A 22,358-nucleotide genomic window follows, 5' to 3' on the forward strand; every position below is an offset into this window, starting at 1 on the left:
TCTGGAGTTGCATAGTTGAGTAGCGTATTGACATTACACTTCTTTTTAGTTACTTTAAAAGTGACAACGTTAAAACTTGAGACTTCAAAACATTTAAGTCTCAAGACGTGAGGCAGCTCCTTCTTCTCTGAGTCCTAACTAATACTTACTTGTCTGTACATCTATGGGTACATTGCAAACAAGATCTGCTAATAGCTAATTGTGCATTCTTTTGTGCATTTGCCAAAATGTAAACAAATATGGACTAAAATGAAAACCACAAACAATAATAGGAGTTACAAAATCAATTATAACGTTGGTACTCAGGAGTACTCAGGGTGTGTGTGTGTGTGTGTGTGTGTGTGTGTGTATATAATAAATATATACACCCACCCACCAATTGCCAAATGTCAATTCGGACTGGACAAGAACTCAATGGGACTGTGGAAAACAAGTCTGGAAGCCAACTCAAAGCCAATTTCACAAGTCACCATCAAGTGCGGATCATCACAAAGACTGGCTATGGATACATACATGACATCAAGCTGTATGCCAGGAATGATCTACAGCAACGACATTGGAATGTCATTCGGACTGGACAAGTGTTGGACGCATGGTATCAAAAAGAGGGGGTTGAACTACCAGAAGGCCACATTGCAGATGTTCAGGACGGCTACAAATACCTTGGGTCCCGCAAGCTAACGCAAACCATGAAGAGGCAGCAAGGAAGTCCACCACAGTCAAATACCTGCAAAGAGAAGAAGAACAAGATCCGAGACATTAACACATACACCCTGCCAGTCATCAGATACACTGCTGGTATAATAAACTGGCCAAAGGAGGAGAAAGAGGCTACTGACCTCACAATGCATGGAGGGTTTCACCCCAAAATCCAGCACCCTGAGTGTACAGGAACAACTGCCATGAGTATGGACTGGAAGTCCCAAGGTCAAAATGGAAGACACCTCCTAAGGTAGATGAGAATGACCGAGCTAAGATCCTGTGGGACTTCAAGATCCAGACAAACTGGTGATGGCTAACCAACCAGACATCGTGTTGATTGACAAACAGCAGAAGAAGGCTGCAGTGATAGATGTGGCAATCCCAAGCGACAACATCATCATGAAGAAGGAACACGAGAAGCTCAAAAAATACCAAGGGCTGAAAGAGGAGCTAGAAAAGATGTGGAAAGTAAGAGCAACAGTGGTGCCAGTGGTAATCGGAGCACTGGGGGCCGTGACCCCCTAACTGGGAGAGCGGCTACAGCAGATTCCAGGTACAACATCAGAGGTCTCTGTCCAGAAGACTGCAGTCCTAGGAACAGCTAAGATACTGACAGAACCCTCAAACTCCCAGGCCTCTGGTAGAGGACTCGAGCTTGAGGATGACACACACCACCCCACAAGGAGGGTGAGAGGGGGATATATTTTTTTTATTTTTATTTTATTTGAGAGATAGAACAGTGGACGGCAACAGGGAAATGAGGAAGAGAGAAGGGGGGCAACACACAGTAAAGGGCCGGAGGCTGGAGTAGAACCCGGGCCGCTGCAGTAAGGACTCCGCCTTGGGGCGTGCGCTCTACCAAATGAGCTAACCACACCCAAGCTTACTGCATTTAATACTGTTGCATGTTACAACAATAAAATTAATCCAACAGTGTAATGCAGTGGACGGCAATAGGCGGCCCACGGTACAGATTACTTTAATAAAAGAAATAATAATTACAGTGGCTGGTACTTAAACAGATCTCAGTCATGACAGCAAAAGTTACACACATAATCACTTCCTGTTAAGTGATTGTGCCTACAAAATAAAAGCACGAGAACATATTTGCAGCAGTACTTCATGTCATGTTTAAGTGAGAGCTTGATTTCCTCTGCCTGGAGATACTGGGGACACGAAAATAAGCGTCCATAGGTTGATGTGGACCAATCGCCGTGATGTACACACCCCTAATCACGCTTAATTGTAATATGTATTACGATCTCTACATAATACATTTTTTGACAAAGCAAAATACTAGTTCAGCACGTGAGCATTGTACACACAACCTTCCGAACAGGAGTCCTGTGCACTACCAACTGAGCTAATCGCACACATAGTAAATGTGAATATAAGTGGTCAATTGACGATGTTCTGGACCACCGTCTAATGACTTGATGCCAGACTTATTTGCCGACGCCTGGTGTAATGTATAATAATGTAACACGGACATTATTGGCTGCATAGAGAGTACTTTACTTGTACATACCTTGTGTGTGTGTGGATATATACATACACAGTACTTTTTTATTGTTCCGTCTCTGCAATTATGTGTAAAGCATCCTTGGGTCTCGTGAAAGGCGCTATATAAATATAAGTTGTTATTATTATTTTAATGCATTTTAATGACTTAGTTTTAATAGTGTTATACTGGTACTTGTAAGTAAAACATCTGAATACTTCTTCCACCACTGGCTAATTACAACTCAATACAAAGTTAAGCTGAGGCTGATGGGAATATCCCTAGTTTTCCAGGTATTTATTCATAGACCACAATATAAGCCAAATTAAAATTGTGACTTGAAGATGAAGTTGTTAGGAGCCATTATCAAGGGTTCATGAATACATATGCAAAATTACATGGCACACCATTACACATTTGTCAAGATATTTCAGTCTGGAACAATGGGGTGGACATAAATACAAAGCCCTTCAGAGACCTGCCGCTAGCGTATCTTAAAAAGGTTAAGCCAGAGATCACAGAGGAAGAAACACAGGATTGTGTGTTGAGGATAGTGTGTTGACGAAGTGAAAGAAATTAATCAGCAGCCATCTCCTTTCAGGATGATGTGACAGTTTCTGTTCTCTTCACTTGCTTTTAATAACACCTGCTGCTCCTTCTGATAAGGCTTCCACCTGCATGGGACACACACACACACACACATATATGCATACAAATCCACTTACATCCCCATCTCATCCGTAGCCTCTTTTAAAGCAGATTTCTCAGCTGTCACTTCCATCATTTTTCTTCTCTTATCATCCATCAACCTCTCATACATCCTCTGTCTCTTCCATGTGCTGTCTCTCAGGGCAACAGTGACAGGTCTAGTATTCAGTCATATTTTAAAGGCTTTTTTTTTGCTTGATATTTATGTTGAGTAATTTTGTAGAGAATTAATTAGTGTGGAAGCAAAAAGTTTTTATGAGATTTTCCTTTCCTTCCTTTCAGAGAAGAGAGAGACTACTGCTGCATAAAGCCACATTTGCTGATATAATTACATTTTACTCACCACTTGCATTTACAAGAGTTGGACATAGCCCAGCAAAATCTAAATCATGTTTACAGTAAGTTTGGATAATGACTAATGTTCTCCTTGTTTTTCCACTTAAAATAAGAACATATGGTTACATTTTTCTACACAATTAATCTGATCATGTGATGAAGTTAGTTTTAAATCTGGATCTAACAGGGTCACTTTTTCCCAATATATAATGGATTGATGGCCATTAAACTAAAACAAGGCTAAGGTTCATTGATTTCAATTTCAAAAAAGGCAGGGATTCATCAGAGTTGAATATTTAAAAACATTAACTGTAAAATCAGTAATACAAAACTCTACATAAAAGGCAGATTTTATAAACACCATTTGCATTTTAATACATAATATTTTTTTGTCTTAATTTCCCTTTACTGGAGGTTGAATTTTAAACCAGTCTGTTCCAAAATTATATGTATGTGTATATTTTGGGGAATATCTGATCAAACTGAAAACAATAAGCCTTATAGGGTCAGTTCTTCTTCTCACATCTTATATCTTGTCAGGTTCTGAGACATACTTCTTACAGCATTGAAAAAAAATATATATAGCTTTTACAATCTTAGGAATTATTATGATTATCCAAAGATGGGGACTCTTTTTGATTATACCCATGTTGCAGAAGAATGTAAATAAAAAATAGTGGATTTTCCCCTGTAGCTATAAGTGTCAAACTTGAATGTAATGGAAAACAAAAGTAGAAAAAAATAGTGATCCACAATCTTCCTTATAAAATCAAATTCACATCATGACTTGATGTGATGCATAACCCTCCTCCAGATTCCAGCAGCATGGGTCATGGATAATTCCACCAGTACATCTCGCCTCTCAGCAGTAAACTTCATCTCATCAGTGAAACAGCAGAGGTTGGAGAAAACAGTGTTGTCAGCTGCCTACCTGTGTGTGTGTGTGTGTGTGTGTGTGTGTGTGTGTGTGTCTCAGTAATGGCTTCAGATAGAAAGAGTCCCTCGTCCTGCACCACCCTTGGTTATGAAAGCTCCTCACATCCAGCTGCCAAGGGCGTCTCTGCTCCTCCCATCCTCGCTGCTCTGATAGGTTCATGCCCCCACGACTCTTCCACAGATGAAAATAGATAAAATCATCCAGGTGTGGCGTGAACAGCCAGTTAATGTTTCCCACACACTCATTCAGTTGAAGCAGTGAGATGAATAGGTTTTTATTTTTGTTTTTGCTTATATTCAGTTGTTATTCAGCAATGGATTCTTTTAACATAAAAAATACCAGACAGACCTCCACCAACAAAGAGAACTGTTTTGGCTTGGGGTTATTTTGTTTTCATTTATTCAGAGTCCTGTCTGATCTTGTCTTTAAAAATGTATATTCTCCAAACTTTTTTCATATACATCTATGCATTTATAAACATACACACACCCACACTTAGCAACCACATCCAAGCAGTAATATATTCTTATATCTAAATGTGGATTTTATTGTCAACTCAAAAAAAAGTATGAATTCAAATCAGTACATATTAAGTAAGTTTCTTGACTTCATAAAGATAATAAACTATATGAAACAGAACTTTAAACATGTATTCATTTACTTTTTGGCTACTACGGGGGAAGTAGAAACAAACTATAAACACAACAGACATATTGTCACCTTTTATGTTCTTATGACAAACTTGTTAGCAAACAGCTGTTTATTTATACATACGTCCAGCAGACACAGAACAATATTAACATTCATTGGAGTTGTGTTTGTGTCCACCTGATGAATGTATCCAATATCCACTCTGCTCCTAGCTCTGTTTTTGCTCTATACTAACTCATAAGGGAAATACATTATGTGGCTGTTTAAATGCTACTATGTTCACCTGTTTGGCCTGCTGGGTAGGGGGCGTACAGTGGGCTTTTGCAACCTTTTCACAGAAAATAGGAGTCTGCTGTGTCTGGAAAGGCCAGTGATGAGAGCGATGAGAGTGAATCAAAACAATTAAGTTGCGGGCTATAAAACCAAAACTATAATCTGAAAGACACAGAAACACTCTTTAGAGCTAAAGGGAACTGCAGAGTCAGGTGATAATTATCTTTGCATTTGTGTTGTTTGTGCCTTTTTAAATAGTGAATACAAAGATAATTTGATTAAGGGTTATATTTGACAACAGTCCAACAAATCCCTGTAACCTAATAACAAATTAAGTTGTTTGTAAGTACCTCCCTAAACTACACATTAATGTTTTCTGATCTGGCACCCTAGTCACTAGGAGAGCATTGTAAGTGCCTTCCAAAATTTTTACAAAAATGAATCATATCAGCGTTTTCTGATCAGACACCTCTGTGCTAACGGTTTGATTAGGTCAGGCAACTAAAACTACTTGATTAAGGTAAACAAAAGATGGTGGTCAAGAAATCAATGTTAACTGCAGGCTGCAATCAGGATCTCTGTTTTAGTATTCACACTGTCAGCATCAGTGGCGGTCTGGACATCTGGAGTACCGGGACAATTCCCGTTGAGCCGACGGGCCACCTTTGCTTTTTTACTAATAATACAAACTTTGGCAGAAGGTTGAGCATCACGAGCGAAACCCCCCTTCTCCCCAGGCGTGTTGGTCTATTCCATATGAAAGTCTATGCAGCCCTTAGCCCCGCCCCGTCCGTCTCGCTCACACACACCACAGTGGCACTGACAGCTGGAAAACGAGAAACAGAAAATAGAAAACATTAAGGGTCGGGCTGAGAAGTTCAGAGACAAACGAGTCAAAGGTCTTAGCTGAAATGCAAGTAAATGTAAAAAACTAACCGACTCATTCCGTAGTAGTAGTACTAGTAGCAGGGCCACAGACACTAAGACCGGGAAGAGGAAAAAGCCAGAGCCCTGTTCACTGGTGAAAGAGTAGACGGAGAGGACAGCAAAGCCAGAGAGAGTGCAGCTGAACGGTAGAAATGTGTCAGATGTTGTTTTGTAAATGTACCAGAAAGAAAGAACTGAGGTAAAGAGTACAGTAACTGCGTGTTCAAACCGGCTGGTGGGAAAAACTACAATCTGATGCTTAACGTTAGTAAAGATCTGAATGTCTAAATTTCACTGTCCTTTTTTGTGGGAAATAAATTACTTCAGTGTCATTGATTTACTATCGTGTCATTTTACGGTGAGTAAAGCCACACAGTATTATTTATTGTGTTGCCATTCATCCACTTGATATGAAATGGTGGCACTGCTGCTATGTTTTCTTAGTTTTTCAAAAATCTTGCCTTTATTAGTTAATTTATATATTTATCCAGGTTGATGATAGATGCTGCTCTCTTAGGTTACTTTCTACATTTTGGAGAGGGTTTTATTATGTGTACTCCCATGCAGTGGCGGCTGTTGAAAAATATTTTAGTTGAGGCTGTGCCATATCCTGTCAGTTTCAGTAACCATCCCAAAACAATTTAACACAAACTGCAGGATACCAGTGCTTTGTGAAATAGTCATAAATTATTTAATGGCAATAGTTAAAAAGTTTCTGACACAAATAAATAAACAGTGAACATAAACATAGAAAATACTCAAGTAAAGTACAAATACCTCTAATTTATATTAATATTTATACAGATAAATGTCAAAAGGTGTAGAATGAAGTCACAAAAGACAAACATGACTATCTATAATGATTCTGAGGTCATATTAACAGGGTTTTCCTGCCCTTAAGGCTTAGGGGGTGATGCCCAAAACATGCTGTGCCATAAATGTAAAATCACTGTGGAGAGCATAAATCTAAATCTATCCCCAAATCTAATGGTTGTGGTTCCTCCCCAGTGAACTGTTCTTTTGGTGGTGAACTTACATGTTCTTCACTAGAAAACATAAAATTTTCATGGGAAGACCCCCACCCCTCTGACCATGACTACCACGATCACCACCAAAGCATTCATCTAAAGCTCACATAAAACTGTGGGAAAACACTGAAATTTTAAGCTATTCTAATGTGCATTGCATGCTCATGGACACAAGAGCAATGCTGCTGAGACATGTTGTGTTAGGGTTTTCTATACATTGCACAAAACAAATGCTTCACCTCTGCTGCTACAACTCCATCTTAGGGGAAACAGTGAGCAGAAAGGCGTAACTGTAATTTTCAAATGATTATTGTGGGATTAGAACTCAAGGTTTAGTTCACATATCTTCTAACCGTGTCCTTCATTTGCTTGTACACTTTTTAATCTTCTTGGTTAGTATAGTAATAGAATCAGTCACCTCCATCATTTCAACGAGGTGCACATTTGTAACACGCCTATGTGTAGACAATAAACCAACTGATAGTCATGGATATGAAGCCAAGCAGGATATAAGATAAATCATTGGCGAGTTATTTAAAGCAGCCTCTTACTTGTGGATATTTATAAAAATGTGACTTTGGATTAGGATTATAGAACATGCTTTTAAGAGATCAGTCTAACTCTCGAGACAGCAATCCTCTGATTTAGAAGTGGCATTAAGGATGGCTGTCCAGTAATGGATAACTGTGAGAACATGTAGTTGTATTTTGCTGCCTAAAATGTAGTGAGTACAGAAAAAATACAGCACTTTGAATGCTTTTAAAGTGAAAGTGAAGAATCTCAGAGGGCCTTTTAAACTCTGACAGCTGTTCTAGAAAACAGAAAATGTGGCACAGAAAAAATCTGGTTCTTTGCTCATGTTTTTCAGTCTCCATGTCTAACATAAAGTAATGGCATCTCTGTGTGAGCTCACTGTTCTGCTGCCATCTGGTTACAAAGGCAACATTATAAAACTGTCTCTCTGCACACGCTACAGATATAGCTGCTATGAATTATGGCCACTTTAGTTCATTGGCAGACTTAGTTAATTAAAGATCACATCTGCGAGGACTGATAGGTATCACAGCACCTGAACTGAATGACAGAAGCAGTTCATTTTACAGAATTACGCTTCACAAGTGTTATTAAGTGAACATTATTATCTTTCTTATTTATCTATGGTGGTACCTCCAATATCTCCAATATGTGTCCAATACCTGCAGTCATTTCTGAAACCGCTAAGCGTGTTAATTTAGGAGAAAAATAAAGAGGTAGTATGTCGCCATACATATTCCTGGAATTACTTTGTAATTTGTAGTTTTACTTAGAAATCCACATGGGCATCAATGCTGTTCGCTCGCGGCACTCCTGCCCTCCATCCTTGAGCAGTTTTAAATGTGTGGAGGTTCGTTCCAGAGCGAGAAATCTCCGAAAGCACCTGGTGGAATTAATTGTCGTGTCAGTGGTATTGATCAACCACCCCTTCAACCCTCTGCAGATACATTATGGCAGTAAAAATCTTCCTTAATGCGTCTTTAATCCGTGCCGACCGCCTGGCCCGAGTCCTTATTGTCTTGTAAGTGCGGTCATTATCTGTGATGTTCAGTAAATGCCCAACAGAGAGTACAGCCAAGGGTGAACTGCCTCTACTCTGATGCATAACAAAGTGAGGCATTTGTATGAGTAAATGGGTTGCCGTTAATTCTTTCTAAGCTGAATTTCCGGCCTGCTCAGCTCTTCCTTGCAGGCTGACAGTGGACTTTTACCTCTGCATATAAACCTGCTGTTATGCATTAATTTGCAGGGCAGCTAGGCAGATATTATTCAGATACACTGCAGAGAGATAAAGAAAGAAGGCCTCTTCATTTTAGATCAGGTTTGTGGGAAAGTGAGATGAAGAGGAAGAACTTTAGAATCCATTTTCTGGAAACCCCTCTGTTTCTCTGTCAAAAGTATTGATGATGTGTTCAGGAGAGCTCTGTGATATCAGCATCTGTTGGAAGACTTAAATTTAAACGCTGCATTCATTGATTTTTGCTAAACTATTAAACAAGCTGACGAAAACACAATTCTGACAAATAAAATCACCTTTTAACACTGTTCATCATCAACTTTATAGCAAACAGCTGCTTATTTACACATCTAGCAGGCATGGAGTAACAATTACATTCTCCTTTGACCTCTGATTTGGTCTCCAACTCCTGAGAAAAATATCTGGCTCTTTAGCTGCTAAATGTTTAGCTTTCCTCACCAGCTAGTCTCTAACTTTGTCTGTCTGCTGCTTGGTGATGGGCAGTTAGCTTACAGTGGGTTTATCAGAGCTTGTTGTTGCTGCTGGAGTTGGGTTTGGTGAGAGTGGTTGACCTTAGAGTCAGACTAAAAGAAAGATGTCGGTAGTGCTTAAATGCTACTGAGACACGCTGCCATAAAATCCGAACTGACTTTGACCTCTGTTAACGGGTGTCACTGTCTTCAGAACCAAATGTCCTTCACACGCACAGTCAGCGATCAGCTACAGTCTGGACGGATAGATTTGTGGAAAAAGAAGTACACCTGTTCTAAGAGATGGTGAAGGTTAGACATCTAAAAAAAAAACTCTCCAGAAATATATAAAAAATACTGCTGGCTTGAATTCCTGTGAGACTGACCCATTCAATAAATGTGCTATATATCTGAAAGATGTTCCGTCATCACTATGAGTGACCTACCCTCAGTTTGTGCCTCCGGTTGAAAAAAATATCTGCTGCACGATCAGAACATGTTTCCCAAGTTGCAACTCTGTTTCCTAATCCAAATAAAGATGGTGGCCAGTTGCTGGATAGGAAATGGAGTCGCAGCTTGGGAAAAATATTTATTGTTATCATGCAGCAGACTCAAATTTTTTTTTTTTATCCAGATGCTCAGAGAAACGGATGCTTACTCAATGTGACTACCCGCTTCACATTACGCATAGTCATTTGATTGAGTGTTAGGGCCAAGATTAAAAATACTGAAAAATTGCAAGTTTTATCTCGATTTGAATTTAGAGAGGAGATTGTCATCAAAAGGCTAACACTGTCTTAATGTAGCTGAGCTGTGCTATACTCCATGGGATGCAAATTATAAGCTCAGTTCTATTCTACCATAGAATTTAAGATCTTTTTTTTATTTTCATACCTTGAATTAGGAGAATATATATATATTGACTTTTTCTGTGATATCTCTGCTCTTAATTCTGAGATGGATCCTTGGACACCCAACAACCATGAATGTGGCTGTTAGCCACGGCACAGAGTGGAATGATTCCATTCTCACCACCCACTGGAAAGCAATCTAGGCCCGTAATGGGAAACTCAAATAGCAAATGTGGGTATAAGCATGTCTTGGGATGTCATGAGCTGGCAACTCGCTCAGTTAAGCAGTGAGATAGTTTAACTGGAGGTCACATGCCCTACAATGAAGGAGGGCAGTCTCCTCCTCGCAGCCCTTTCACAGGCTGTTTGTCGCTGTAGCAAGGGTCCTGGTAATGTAATGTGGAGAGGGAGCAGAGAGAGTAGCTGGAGAGGAGACATGGGAAAAGAAATTTTGAAGAAGAGTTGGTACAAAGCACACAAAGGGAGAGGCAGATGAAAGAAAGAGGTGGAATGTTGGTGAGATGCTTTGTATAAATCAGTGGTGAGATTATAAAGTTTGTGGAGGCTTGAGATATTTCTAGCAACAACAGAGCATGATAGACAGCATGCAGCATTGATAGTCATCAGGTTTTGGTGCCGGAAGAGGAAACAGCGAGATCTATTCAGTCACACAGAAGAACGAAATAGGACACAATACAATGCAGCTACACCTCATGTTTGTACGTATGCCTTCTACTGTATAGGATGTAAAATACAAGACCACTCCTCTTCAGTGGTATGGGATGTTCTGCTGTGAAACACTTCTGTTATTCTCTCCTCAATCTTATCCCAGAATGGAAAAACCATCACACTTTCTGTGTGTGAAAACAACCAGCTCTCCTCTCAAAGAAAGCCCTCATAGAGCACACGCATTATATTCACCAAAGATCTAGCTAAGTGATTTCAAGGGCAAATCTTCTTGTTGCCATTTACCACTCTTTCAATTCAATTCAATTCAATTCAATTCAATTTTATTTATATAGCGCCAAATCACAACAACAGTTATCTCACAGCGCTTTTCATAAAAGAGCAGGTCTAGACCGTACTCTGTGATGATATTTACAGAAGCCCAACAGTTCCCACCAAGAGCAAGCACTAGGCGACAGAGGCAAGGAAAAACTTCCTTTTAAGAGGCAGAAACCTCGAGCAGAACCATGGCTCAGGGTGGGCGGCCATCTGCCTCGACCGGTTGGGGTGAGAGAGAGAGAGAGAGAGAAAGAGAGAGAGAAGAGAGTGAAAGAGAGAGAGAGAGAGAAAGAGAGAGAGAGAGAGAGAGAGGGATGTAAGGAGAGAGAGAGGGGAGGGAGGCAGCCTACACAATATACACACAGAGGTACAGACAGCGAAGGTAATGTTGCTATAAACTAAATGAAAAATGGTACAGATATTTATAATAGTGTTAATGGTAACCATCGTAATGTTAATGATTATAATAACAATAAGACTAGCAACAATAGTCGTTGCAGTAGAGGGTGTCGAGCAGGAACACGGGGGCACCAGGCGACCCGCAGCCACAGATCCAGACTCCACAGCTCCAGAGCCAGAAAACCTGCAGGAAGTGATAGGAGGAGAGAGGAGAGGGACGAGAAAGCACAAGACTACCAGAAAGGGGAGAAGTTGTGTTAGTAACATGCAATAATGGGATAAGGTTGCATACAGAGGGAGAGAAAGTAGAGGAGAGAGGAGCTCAGTGCATCATGGGAAATCCCCCGGCAGTCTTGGCCTATAGCAGCATAACTAAGGGATGGTTCAGGACTACCTGAGCCAGCCCTAACTATAAGCTTTATCAAAGAGGAAAGTCTTAAGCCTACTCTTAAATGTGGAGATGGTGTCTGCCTCCTGAACCCAAACTGGAACCTGGTTCCACAGGAGAGGAGCTTGATAGCTGAACGCTCTGGCTCCTAGTCTACTTTTGGAGACTCTAGGAACCACAAGTAACCCTGCATTCTGGGAGCGCAGTGCTCTGGTGGGGTAGTAAGGTACTATGAGCTCTTTAAGATAAGATGGTGCCTGACCATTAAGAGCTTTGTAGGTAAGAAGAATGATTTTAAATTCTATTCTGGATTTTACTGGAAGCCAATGCAAAGAAGCTAAAACAGGAGAAATGTGATCTCTTTTCCTGGTTCCTGTCAGAACACGTGCTGCAGCATTCTTGATCAGCTGAAGAGTCTTAATGGACTTTTTCGAGCAGCCTGATAATAAGGAATTGCAGTAATCCAGCCTAGAAGTAACAAATGCATGGACTAGTTTTTCTGCATCATTTTTAGACAGGATGTTCCTGATTTTTCATAAACTGAATGAAAGAATGTTAATACAATCACAATCAGGTATAGAATAAATGTACACCATAGCATGACCCTCCAGGCAGACATTGGTGGATAGAAACACCTCAAACTGCAAGTAAGTGTTTGAACATCACTGAATTTTACTTCCAAAAACAACACACTCTTTTATTGTATTTTATTTTTTCAAATGAAAGTCAATGACAGTTACTAATGGTGAGTTTCAATCTGAGCTCATTTTAATACAACAATATGACTGGATTCTATGTGAGTGCACACAAAGTAACTTTATAAATGGCAGAATTATTACTTCTGGTATTATTATATCAGACATACCTGATTTTCAGTGGAGAGCTGTAGTAATGGTCTAAATCTATTCTGTCATCTTTTTTGTTATTGGGCAAATTGTTGCCAGCAGCTTGGATTAAAAAAAATTCTTGTCTTAAAAAACATACTAAACACCTACCCTCAGTGAAGCCCCCTCATCTTTGTAAGTCATTAGTTCAACAGGCGGCATTATGCTGATGGTGGTGAAATGATAATTAGAGCTGCAGATAGATTGAGTCAATATAAGTGTAATTAATTTTTAAGTGTGAAGTGTATTAGTACAGAGGCAATCAGGCTCCTAATGAGGGCCTGATAGAACTTCTTAAGTAGTGGATCGAGTCAAATGAATAGCTCTAATTGCTTCTGGCATGGGACTCTGCTCTTATTTATTGCACTTGTGCATTTGTTTGTATATTTATCACTTTTTTTCACCAAACACCAGGCTGATAATTCAAACAAATGTTTTTTTGGGTTCATAAACCATAGGGAGACATGCTGTCGCACAAACATGACACACACACACACACAGATATTACAATATTACACTCACATGCCCTATGTATGGTACTATAAATATATTTTCAAACCATTAAGGCTCATCTTACAAATTAAGCGTAGAAATACTCTACTAAAAGTAATTTCTCTTTAATGAACTTGCTCAATTAAGTCAGCCCTCTTTTGGTTTAATCCTCCTCGCCTTAAGCGCTGACTAACTACTCCTTCTGACGGTCTCTCATTACACACTCTTCCTTTTGTTTTGTGGTCTAGATTCCTCTGCCAGCTCTACTCAACCTGCCCCTCCTCCAATGTGTGGTTGCCTCAGCCATGTTGATGCATCGCACCCTGCTCGCTCACAGAACAAATCAGTCATTTACACTGCCAACCTGCTTCCAGCAAAAGGCAGCGAGATACTTGCTTGCACGTACACGCACACACACACACACACGCACATAGTGATACACTTTTCAAATAACTGTGAAATAGACAAGTGAAATGTCACCTCATGAATGATTCAGGTGGCTCTGAAGGCGATCAATAAGATATCCGTCATCTAACCAAATTTAATCTAAATCTGACTGGTGGTGCAGCAACTACGGCCTGTCAAAGTAAAACATTTTCACCTTAGATAAAATTATTTTCCTGCAAAGGCTAGGTTTGAGCTTTATTTATGGACTTCGGGCTTTTAGTCCTGTTTTTGAGCCTGTCCTCACCAACGCACTCATTGAAGAAAGGAGGTTTGGATGGTCGAGTGTAGAAAAGGTATAACTTTGACAATGCAGACTACAGTTTGCGTCCCATCTAACATTAAAACCCGTTGATATGATCTTTGCCTAAGTTCCAGTAAGTAGTTTTAATAGCCTAAACTTAACCTGACAGTCATGTGGATCGTTATGGCACCATGAAATGATCAGTGTTGCATGGTGCCATGGCCCTCTGACACTTATAATACATAGTACAAGAGAAAATGTGGGCCAGCAAATCCATGCATGTTAGGATTTTATCACATTTCTTTTGTGCAGTAGCTTAGGTGGTAGAGCAGGTTGTGCTGGACCTCAAGTGTGCTTCCCAGTTTAGCTAAGATAAAATTTGCCTTTATTAATCCCCCGTATGGGAAATTCAAGTTGACACAGCAGTACGGCGGGATGTAAGAAAGAGTAGATTGTAGAATCAGTTACTTCTATGGATAAGTGAATAAATACATTCACACTGTATACACTCATGTAATGACATGAACAGTTAGGTACAATAAAAAAAATAATCAATCAGTAATTCAATAATTAATCAGTTCCATCCCCACCACCGAGCTGGCCTTCCTCACCAGCTTGCCCAGTAGCAGCCTGGTGCACACACTGAAGGACCTGAGCCTTCTCAGGAACAACAGCCTGCTCTGTCCTTTCCTGTAGAGGGGCCTCTGTGTTGTCTGACCAGTTCACTTTATTGTGTTAAGTTACAACCCTAGGAACCTGTTGGTATCCACCATCTCTACCCCTCCCCCCTTATTAAGACAGGGGTGTGGGGCCTCTTGCTGCGTCTGAAGTCCACCCCCAGCTCATTGGTTTTACCAATGTTGAGCTACAGGTGGTTGCTGTCACATTAACCAATGAAGCTCTCATTTAGGTCTCTGTACTCCTCATGATGGAGGAGTCATCTGAGAACTTCTGGAGGTGGCTCGTTCCCAAGTTGAAGCAAATGTCAGAGGTGTAGAGAATGAACAGGAAAGGTGTTGCTGCTAGCGTCGCAGTTCCGCCACAATCGTGTATGAATGTGTTTATGAGTGGGTGAATGTGAGTCTTTGTAAAGTTCTTGTACTGTTCTCAGGATAAAAGTGCTAATTAACAGCAGTCCACTAACCTTGGAGCCTGTTACATCATTGTGCTGTAAAACCAGTGCAACTGAGCTTTTAGAATATATCCAATAAAAAAATGAATAAAATTCAGTTCTGTTTTGCAGTAGAAGCATTAGCTGACAAAAGCTTTACAACTGTTAATTTTAACCAATGCCTCCAATACACAAAACAAATCCTTGTAAGTTCAAAATATGAAGTCAGGTACAAATGATTCATAAATTAGTATAAACAGTTTTTTTCAGTTGATCTACACCGACATTGCTTACACATAACACAGAAGTATTTGCCCTGCTACAATCTGTCCTGCTGTATCTGGTGTAGCTACATGGGTGGGCAAAAAATCCATTGAACGGTAGAGTGATTCTTTAAGAGTTTCTTTAGTTCATAAAATATTTGTATGAAATGCCTTCTGATAATTTGTCAAAGCTTTAAAGCTGTGTAAATGTTTTTCAGCCACATGGGGATAGAGGAATTCCACCACACACATAAAGCACAATCAGATTTTTGCTGAAAACAGATGCCTTAGTCTGAACTATACAGTAAATATGCAGTAAAACCATAAACATGAGTTAAAAGAGGCTAAAATAAAAAAAAAGCTCTGTAGAGCCACAGAGCTAGGTAATAATTCTCTGTGCATGTGTCAAATTACAAATACACATTTGATAAATTGTTCATTTCAAAATATTGATTAGTGGATATTTTAAAAAGGCAGCACTGTTTCCAGTCTCGCTATTTCCATCATTTAACTCCAATACTTTTACAGCCACTGGGAGATGCTGTCCTCCAGATGATAACCACTTTAAAGATACATTTTCACTTTCAATGAAGCAAAATTAGTTTGAGGAGGAGTAGTTTTGAGTTCTGTGTGAGTGGATGTCTATAATAAAATTTTGGTTAAGTGCCTCCTTCAGGTGCACAATATTGCCATTTGAAAATCAGAATCAGGTTTATTCATGTTTTCCCAGCTTAACATGCTGCTTCAGATTTCAGATCTTGTTGTAATATTTTATCAGGTTGTTCGGTGTGCGTGTGTGTGTGTGTGTGTGTGTGTGTGTGTGTGTGTGCACATCGTGAGTGCTCACACACATCCAAACATAAAAACACCATTCATAAACACAAGTGAAGTGTCAGTATTTCATCCCAGAACTGTTACGCTGCTTTAAAGAATAGTCAGGGGAACCACTTTGCACATTGTAATGCCGTCACGAAACCGTAAACTGCAGGAATTCAAAGCCTTTTTTTGCGCTGCTGCCAATATTTGATGACTAACTGAACTAATACATTTATTTCTCTTTCTAGCCTTCTGTGAGGAGGGATGCAGGAGCGGAGGGACCTGTGTGTCTCCCAACACGTGTGTCTGTCCCTCAGGATTTACAGGACGACGCTGTGAGACAGGTAAGACTTGAGGACCCCACCTGACTCCTAACATGTTATGCTTGTTCAGTTGTCCCTCCTAATTAAAGCTCAGCTGGAGCATCCTATTGTGTTTATAGAGTTTTGGAAGTGACATCAAAGGAATGGTCATTAGGTTGCTCTGAGGGCTCAGCAGTTGCTCCTCGTCTCTCTTACTTACACACACACACACACACTCTTTCACTCTCCATCTCTACAGCCCTGTGTTTAAATTGGACACTGTAGAGATTGAGGATCCCAGGAGAGCTGTAGAAAAGGACAGCTAATTCTTCTCTACTCTCCGCTTCAATTTTCCTTCTTGTTCTTCCTCCCTTCCCCTTTTCATTTACTGCCCTTTTCTCCTTCTCTTTCTTTTCCTCTCCTCCTTCAATTTCCTTTCTTCTTCATTCTTTTCCAATCTCATACTCTCCTCTCTTGTTTTTCCTCCTCTTCTTCCGTTGATCTTCTTGCCTCCTCCTCCTCCTCTTCTCCTTACTGTCTTCTCTGCCTCTCCTTCCCTCTTCGACTACCTGTCCCTCCTTCCTTCCCTTCTTTCCTTCCCTGTCTTCTTCACTCCCTTCTTCTTCTCTCCTCCATCCTTTCATCATCTCATCCTCAACCCTTCTCTGTCCTCATTTGCTTTCTTTCCCATTTTCGTATCCTTTCTAACACTCTTTTTCTCTCTATCTTCCTTCCTCTCTTCTCCTTTCCCCGTCCCTCTTGCCCCCTTTATTCTTCTTATCTCCTTCCTGTTTTCCTTTCCTTTCCTCTATTAAACTTTCTGTGTCTGTGGTCTCATTTTACACAAGTGATCAACCTGCTCTCATGGAACAACACATTTACAGGTCAGCTATCCACAACATGTTGCCATGGTTTCCTTTTACATACCAGGTTACACATACATGTGTCCATTATACCAGGTCACACATTCATACAGAGTGCATAATATTAATGAAACCATTTATTTCATATTAATTATTGTCCTTTACACAGTAAAACTAATAAAACATTTCCAGTCACTGTTGCAGGTATAACTCATAGCAGTATTTAAAATGCTTTCTGAAATTAGAATTTTTCTACTTACAGCAGGTTTGAGTTTTCTCATGGGTCTGGATCTAAATTCTGCTGAAGTTCTTTTAAGTTTCTGAACTGGAGACAACCTGTGCTACATCTGATCTCTATGGGAAATTTCAAAACTGTGTGTGTGCATGGAGGAGAAGTACATGAGCATGAGCATGTGAAGCGTGGATAAATAATCAGTGGGAATCAGCGTGCAACACATTTTATGTAAGCTGGCAATCAACCAAGGACTAATTAAGCTCCCAATAAACAGCAAAAAATATCTATCAATTAATTAACGTGGCACGCTAATTTTCAACGCCGTTCTCTGAAAATGAAAATTTAGATCCAAAAGCAACACTTTGCCTTTGAAACTTGGCTCATTTGTGCCTATAAATTGAATCTTGATAACTAACAAAATGTAGGGTTGGTTTGAAAAATCAAAACATTGCATCTGCTAAACGAATCTATTTCTTCTCTTTGAACCACTTTACAAGAGGTGAGGGGAGGAAAAGATTATGCAAAGAAAAAAATAAACTGTTGAAATGAGGAGCAGATGAGGAGCAAAATATGGACTCAACACATCATCTCACTAATGAGGCTCCTCCCTGTGGCCCTCTGGCTGCTGCCTGAGGCTGCTACAGATGTGATTCAGTGCAAAATCATTCTGTCTCTATGTCAAAATCTGTGTCTGTCTCTGGATGTCAAACATTTTATCTACACTTATATCTCATTTGCAGAAGCTGAATTCTACTCACCAAATCTGAGCCAACAGTGACATTACAGTTTACTTTAACAGCATGTTTAGATTTTTAGATAGTTAAGTTTAGTTTGCTAGAAGGGGATGAGAGATAATAGAGATAGAAGAAAATCCTGAACATTAGGAGACAAAAATGTGCATGTGATTGATTTTGCTGAATAATGTGGGTAAGGGTGTAGGGTGGTGATGGAACAGTGGATAAGACACATGCCTTTGTTGTGGGTTCAATTCCCCACTGTGACACATCCACCAATGTGTCCCTGAGCAAGACACTTGAATAAATGTAATTGCAGCTGAAGTATTGAAAGCAATGTAAATATAAAAATTTTAATGTCTTAAAAAGCTGATAGTTAGGTGCTTCTGAAATGTATTTGTATGAGGGTAATAATTCAAATTCAAGCTGTGGCTAAAGTTGAATCACTAAAAGAAGTTAAAGTGGCTTTTGAAGTGCAAGTGATTGTGAACAGGTTCAGATGAAGTGAAAGTGCTGAAAGGACTTGAATTGTAAGCGCAAACTGTGAGCTCTGAAAGGAATTTAAGTGTTCGTTGAGGTGTAAATGATAATAGGAGCCGGACGTGACAGTTGAAGTGTCCCAGTTACCTCAGATTAAGGATATAAATCATATTGCTAAAGTGCTTACAAAAACTTGTATTTGTACAAGTGCGAACTCCGTGCAAGACATGTTATCAGTGTCTGTCTCTGTGTTTCACTCTCAGCCTGTCTCTACATCTGTCAAACTCTTACTGTATGTCTCATGGACATCTGCCTCTATCGTGTTTCAACTCTATTGCTGCTTGTCTTCCCTCCTGTGTAATAAAACACATCACTGCTCCACTGATTTTTTTCTTTTGTGGTATATACTGTAGCTCAATTGGAGGTTAAGAGCATCTAAATATAAAGCCGATGAGAACAGAGTCTATCTTTTCATCTTCTCCCACATTGATCCATTACCGGGGGTTGCCTGTCTTTCTTCAGTGGGTTCATGTAGCCGCCACAGATCCACTGTTAGATCCTTGTGATTTATTTTCTGAAATGTTTTACTCTAAATAATCAAAAACTCAACAGCTGACCTTACAATGAACTCCCAGTTCACATATTATTTATTGTGTGCATTTTTGCATTGCTTTGACCACTATAACATTTTACTCTTTGGTGTACCGGGACATTTTCTTGCGCACCGGCATTTCTCACGAGCTGTGGGTACTCTAGTCTGCCCTCTTCACCGGCGGAGACAGAGTAGGGAGAAGATCAAGTTGCAAATAGGGCTACTATAAACAATCTGTAGACAGACTTTGACCAAATAAAGTGTAACCTATTAATATATTAGCATTATACTAAAATTAAACTTTTTATTCATTGTTATAATTACTAGCTACTCCTCCAGGTGGATAGTGCTTCTGCAGTGGACAGATGTAGATTTAGCCAGTGCCAGGGTGCCATTGTACAAAAATGTGTTCCTTTTGCCTCCTCTATTCTTGAGGGCAAAATGTTCCTCTTGAGGGCAAAATGTTCCCGTTGTTCTGTTTTTCTAAAATTAATATTGCCATTACTTGAAGCCCCAACCTTCCTCTTTTTTGAAAACCAAAATATAAGTAGCAGTAGCCTTAGCAGTAGTGAGGGAGAAGGTGTTGCTTTCTGTTAAGGAATTTTTACTTTACTTTACTTTAAGGGTTGAATTTCACACAGGTTTCCCCAGGTCATGTTAGGGTCATTTGCTGAGCTAAGGTAAGCCAAAGGTTAGGCCTGTGACTCTCTAAAACAGTAGGTCAGACTCTGTCTCTCCTCTCTGTTTGTTGGGTTGACTGTCTGATGCAGTTGCTTTAATAAGGATGAACTCTGTGATCCATTTCCTTGGTAACCCAAGGTTGAGATTATCTTTACTTTGTTTTATTACAGGTAGACAGATCGAAACGCATTGAATTGCATGTGGCTTGAATGACACACAATGTGACTTAGGTAAACAAAGTGACTTGTTTTGAACTAATATCCAATATAATCTTCACACATGTATAGATGGGTGAACCTTATTTGCACAAATCTCTGTAGCTCTAGGAAGGATAAATATCCTCCAACAGGAAGTATCCTTCAGATTTAGTTTGTTACTACACAGTGTTAGCACTCTGATCTGGCCAGCCTCCCTGTTCAATAAACAATGTTGTGTAAGACATCCTGAGTTTCCTGAAACCTTCTTCTCCAATAAGCGGTGACCCACTCACAAGAATTTCCATCACACTTTCTTTGATGTGTATATTCAGTATAATATGAGTTGGAGTTGTGAGATTCAGTCAAGCTGCAGGAATGATTAGAGCAATCAAAAACTGGGTATATGAGGGCTGTTTTAAGACAGACTTGATACATTCTGAACTTATCCTTTAAAATTTAACTAACCTGGGATACCATTGGTCATTGTCAGTTGTCATTTCACTGTAATACTCTTGTTGTGATATGGAAGTGTTGAATTTGCATTTTTAGTATCCTTAACACATGTTTATATACATATACAGTTGTCATCTTTTTTTACATTCTCACTTTTATTCAGTAGCAACACTTTGGCCTTTATTATGATGAAACTAGCCATGTTCATTGTGTTGGAGGTATGTGTCAACCAGTGCAACAATATGGCTCTTTATCTTAGGGTGAGTTCACACCAACCTTGGTGCAGTGCATTTGGGTTGGTCTGGTCTACCTTGAAGAGGTGGTCTCGGACCACTGTCAAGTGAACTCTGGAGCTGCTCATTTCGAACCAGTCACAACCAGGAAGCTACCACTGTATGTGTCATTTAAAATAGTAGGCTATTTATTTATTACTTTACTATTTAATGTATTTATTTATTAATTTATAATATTTCATATTTATCAGAATACTTTTAATTATTTTAGGCCAATTTGCCTTGTTTTTGGTACATCCAAAAACATGTTAAGACAAAGGCAAAGTACTGCAACATTTGAGAATAGAAAGTGGGGAGACTGACTGGGGCTGTACACCTGTCAACGTTTGACCTTAATGTTCAGTATGAATGTAGAGAATAGAAAAATTACAATCAAAATATGAAAGAGATTGTATTACAATACTATAACAACAAATATGTAAATATATAATAATAGTAGGCCAAATTAAAATAATATTTAATATTTATACTTGATGAAAAGTCGGAACGTTTTGATATATTGAACTTTTTTATGTATGTGTTTTTATGTATTCCCGAGAAAAGTAGCCTATGGGTTCCTGCTGGTGTCAGTGAGGGAGCACAGGAGTCACCAGCAGTTTTCCGCTGCTCTTTGGACACAACAGTTGCCTTTCTCTTCGTATCACTTGTAAATGTACTTTCTTTTTGAAAGAATCAGTGCCCCGCTGGATGCCGGATATGCGGCGGTGACTGTGTCTGCTATTTTAACCCAGTCTCTCTCTTTAATATCCCCAGATAAGCGTTACGTGAATTTGGTTTCTGCTCCATTTTCAGTTTATGCTTCATTAAAAAAAAAAAACGACCAAAAAACAGCGATTAAAAGCCGTTTAGCTTGCGAGATGAGAAAGGTGGCATCAGTTGCTGGGTAACAGACATACAAGTTGATAACCAATGTTGGATTGAGTATGTAGGATTTCCTAACCTGAGATAAGATAGGATTCCCAAAGTTAGTTAGAATTTGGTTCTGTAATACCAAATTGGATATTCCTATCTTAACTTAAAACTTAAGATAGGAACTTTCTGTAATACGGTCCCGGCACTTGAGCTCAGCAGCCTCCCCGTGAACACATCATGAACGGAACTGAACACGGAGACCAACGGGGAAGATGGTACCGAGGTGATATACAGAGTTTATTGATGAACGGATACATTTACTTTTTGCTAAACCACTAACTGTACCTGTCTGTATCTATGGCAAGTTAGATCGGTAAGCTGTGCTGCTAGCTGTCCTTTATTAGCTGAGTCAGCTCCAGGGTGCCAAGAGCCAAACCCGGCAAGAAAACCACCTCGGTCCTGTATTCCCTGTCGT

The 22,358-nt window shown here is 39.7% G+C and overlaps 1 protein-coding gene across 3 annotated transcripts in view; it reads left to right on the forward strand.

Annotated features, from left to right (window-relative positions):
- The window catches only part of LOC119890330 (protein kinase C-binding protein NELL1-like), a 284,276-nt gene that overhangs the window by 236,551 nt on the left and 25,367 nt on the right, over positions 1-22,358 (forward strand). For all 3 annotated transcript variants that reach the window (XM_038701547.1, XM_038701548.1, XM_038701546.1), the window contains one exon: positions 16,450-16,545. In XM_038701547.1, the coding sequence (XP_038557475.1) occupies positions 16,450-16,545 (96 nt within the window). The remainder of the gene's footprint in view (positions 1-16,449; positions 16,546-22,358) is intronic.

This window comes from Micropterus salmoides, unplaced genomic scaffold (genome assembly GCF_014851395.1).
Source record: "Micropterus salmoides isolate LMB-PRFRI ecotype aquatic unplaced genomic scaffold, ASM1485139v1 Ms_hic_scaffold_6, whole genome shotgun sequence".
NCBI classification, from domain to species: Eukaryota; Metazoa; Chordata; class Actinopteri; order Centrarchiformes; family Centrarchidae; genus Micropterus; species Micropterus salmoides.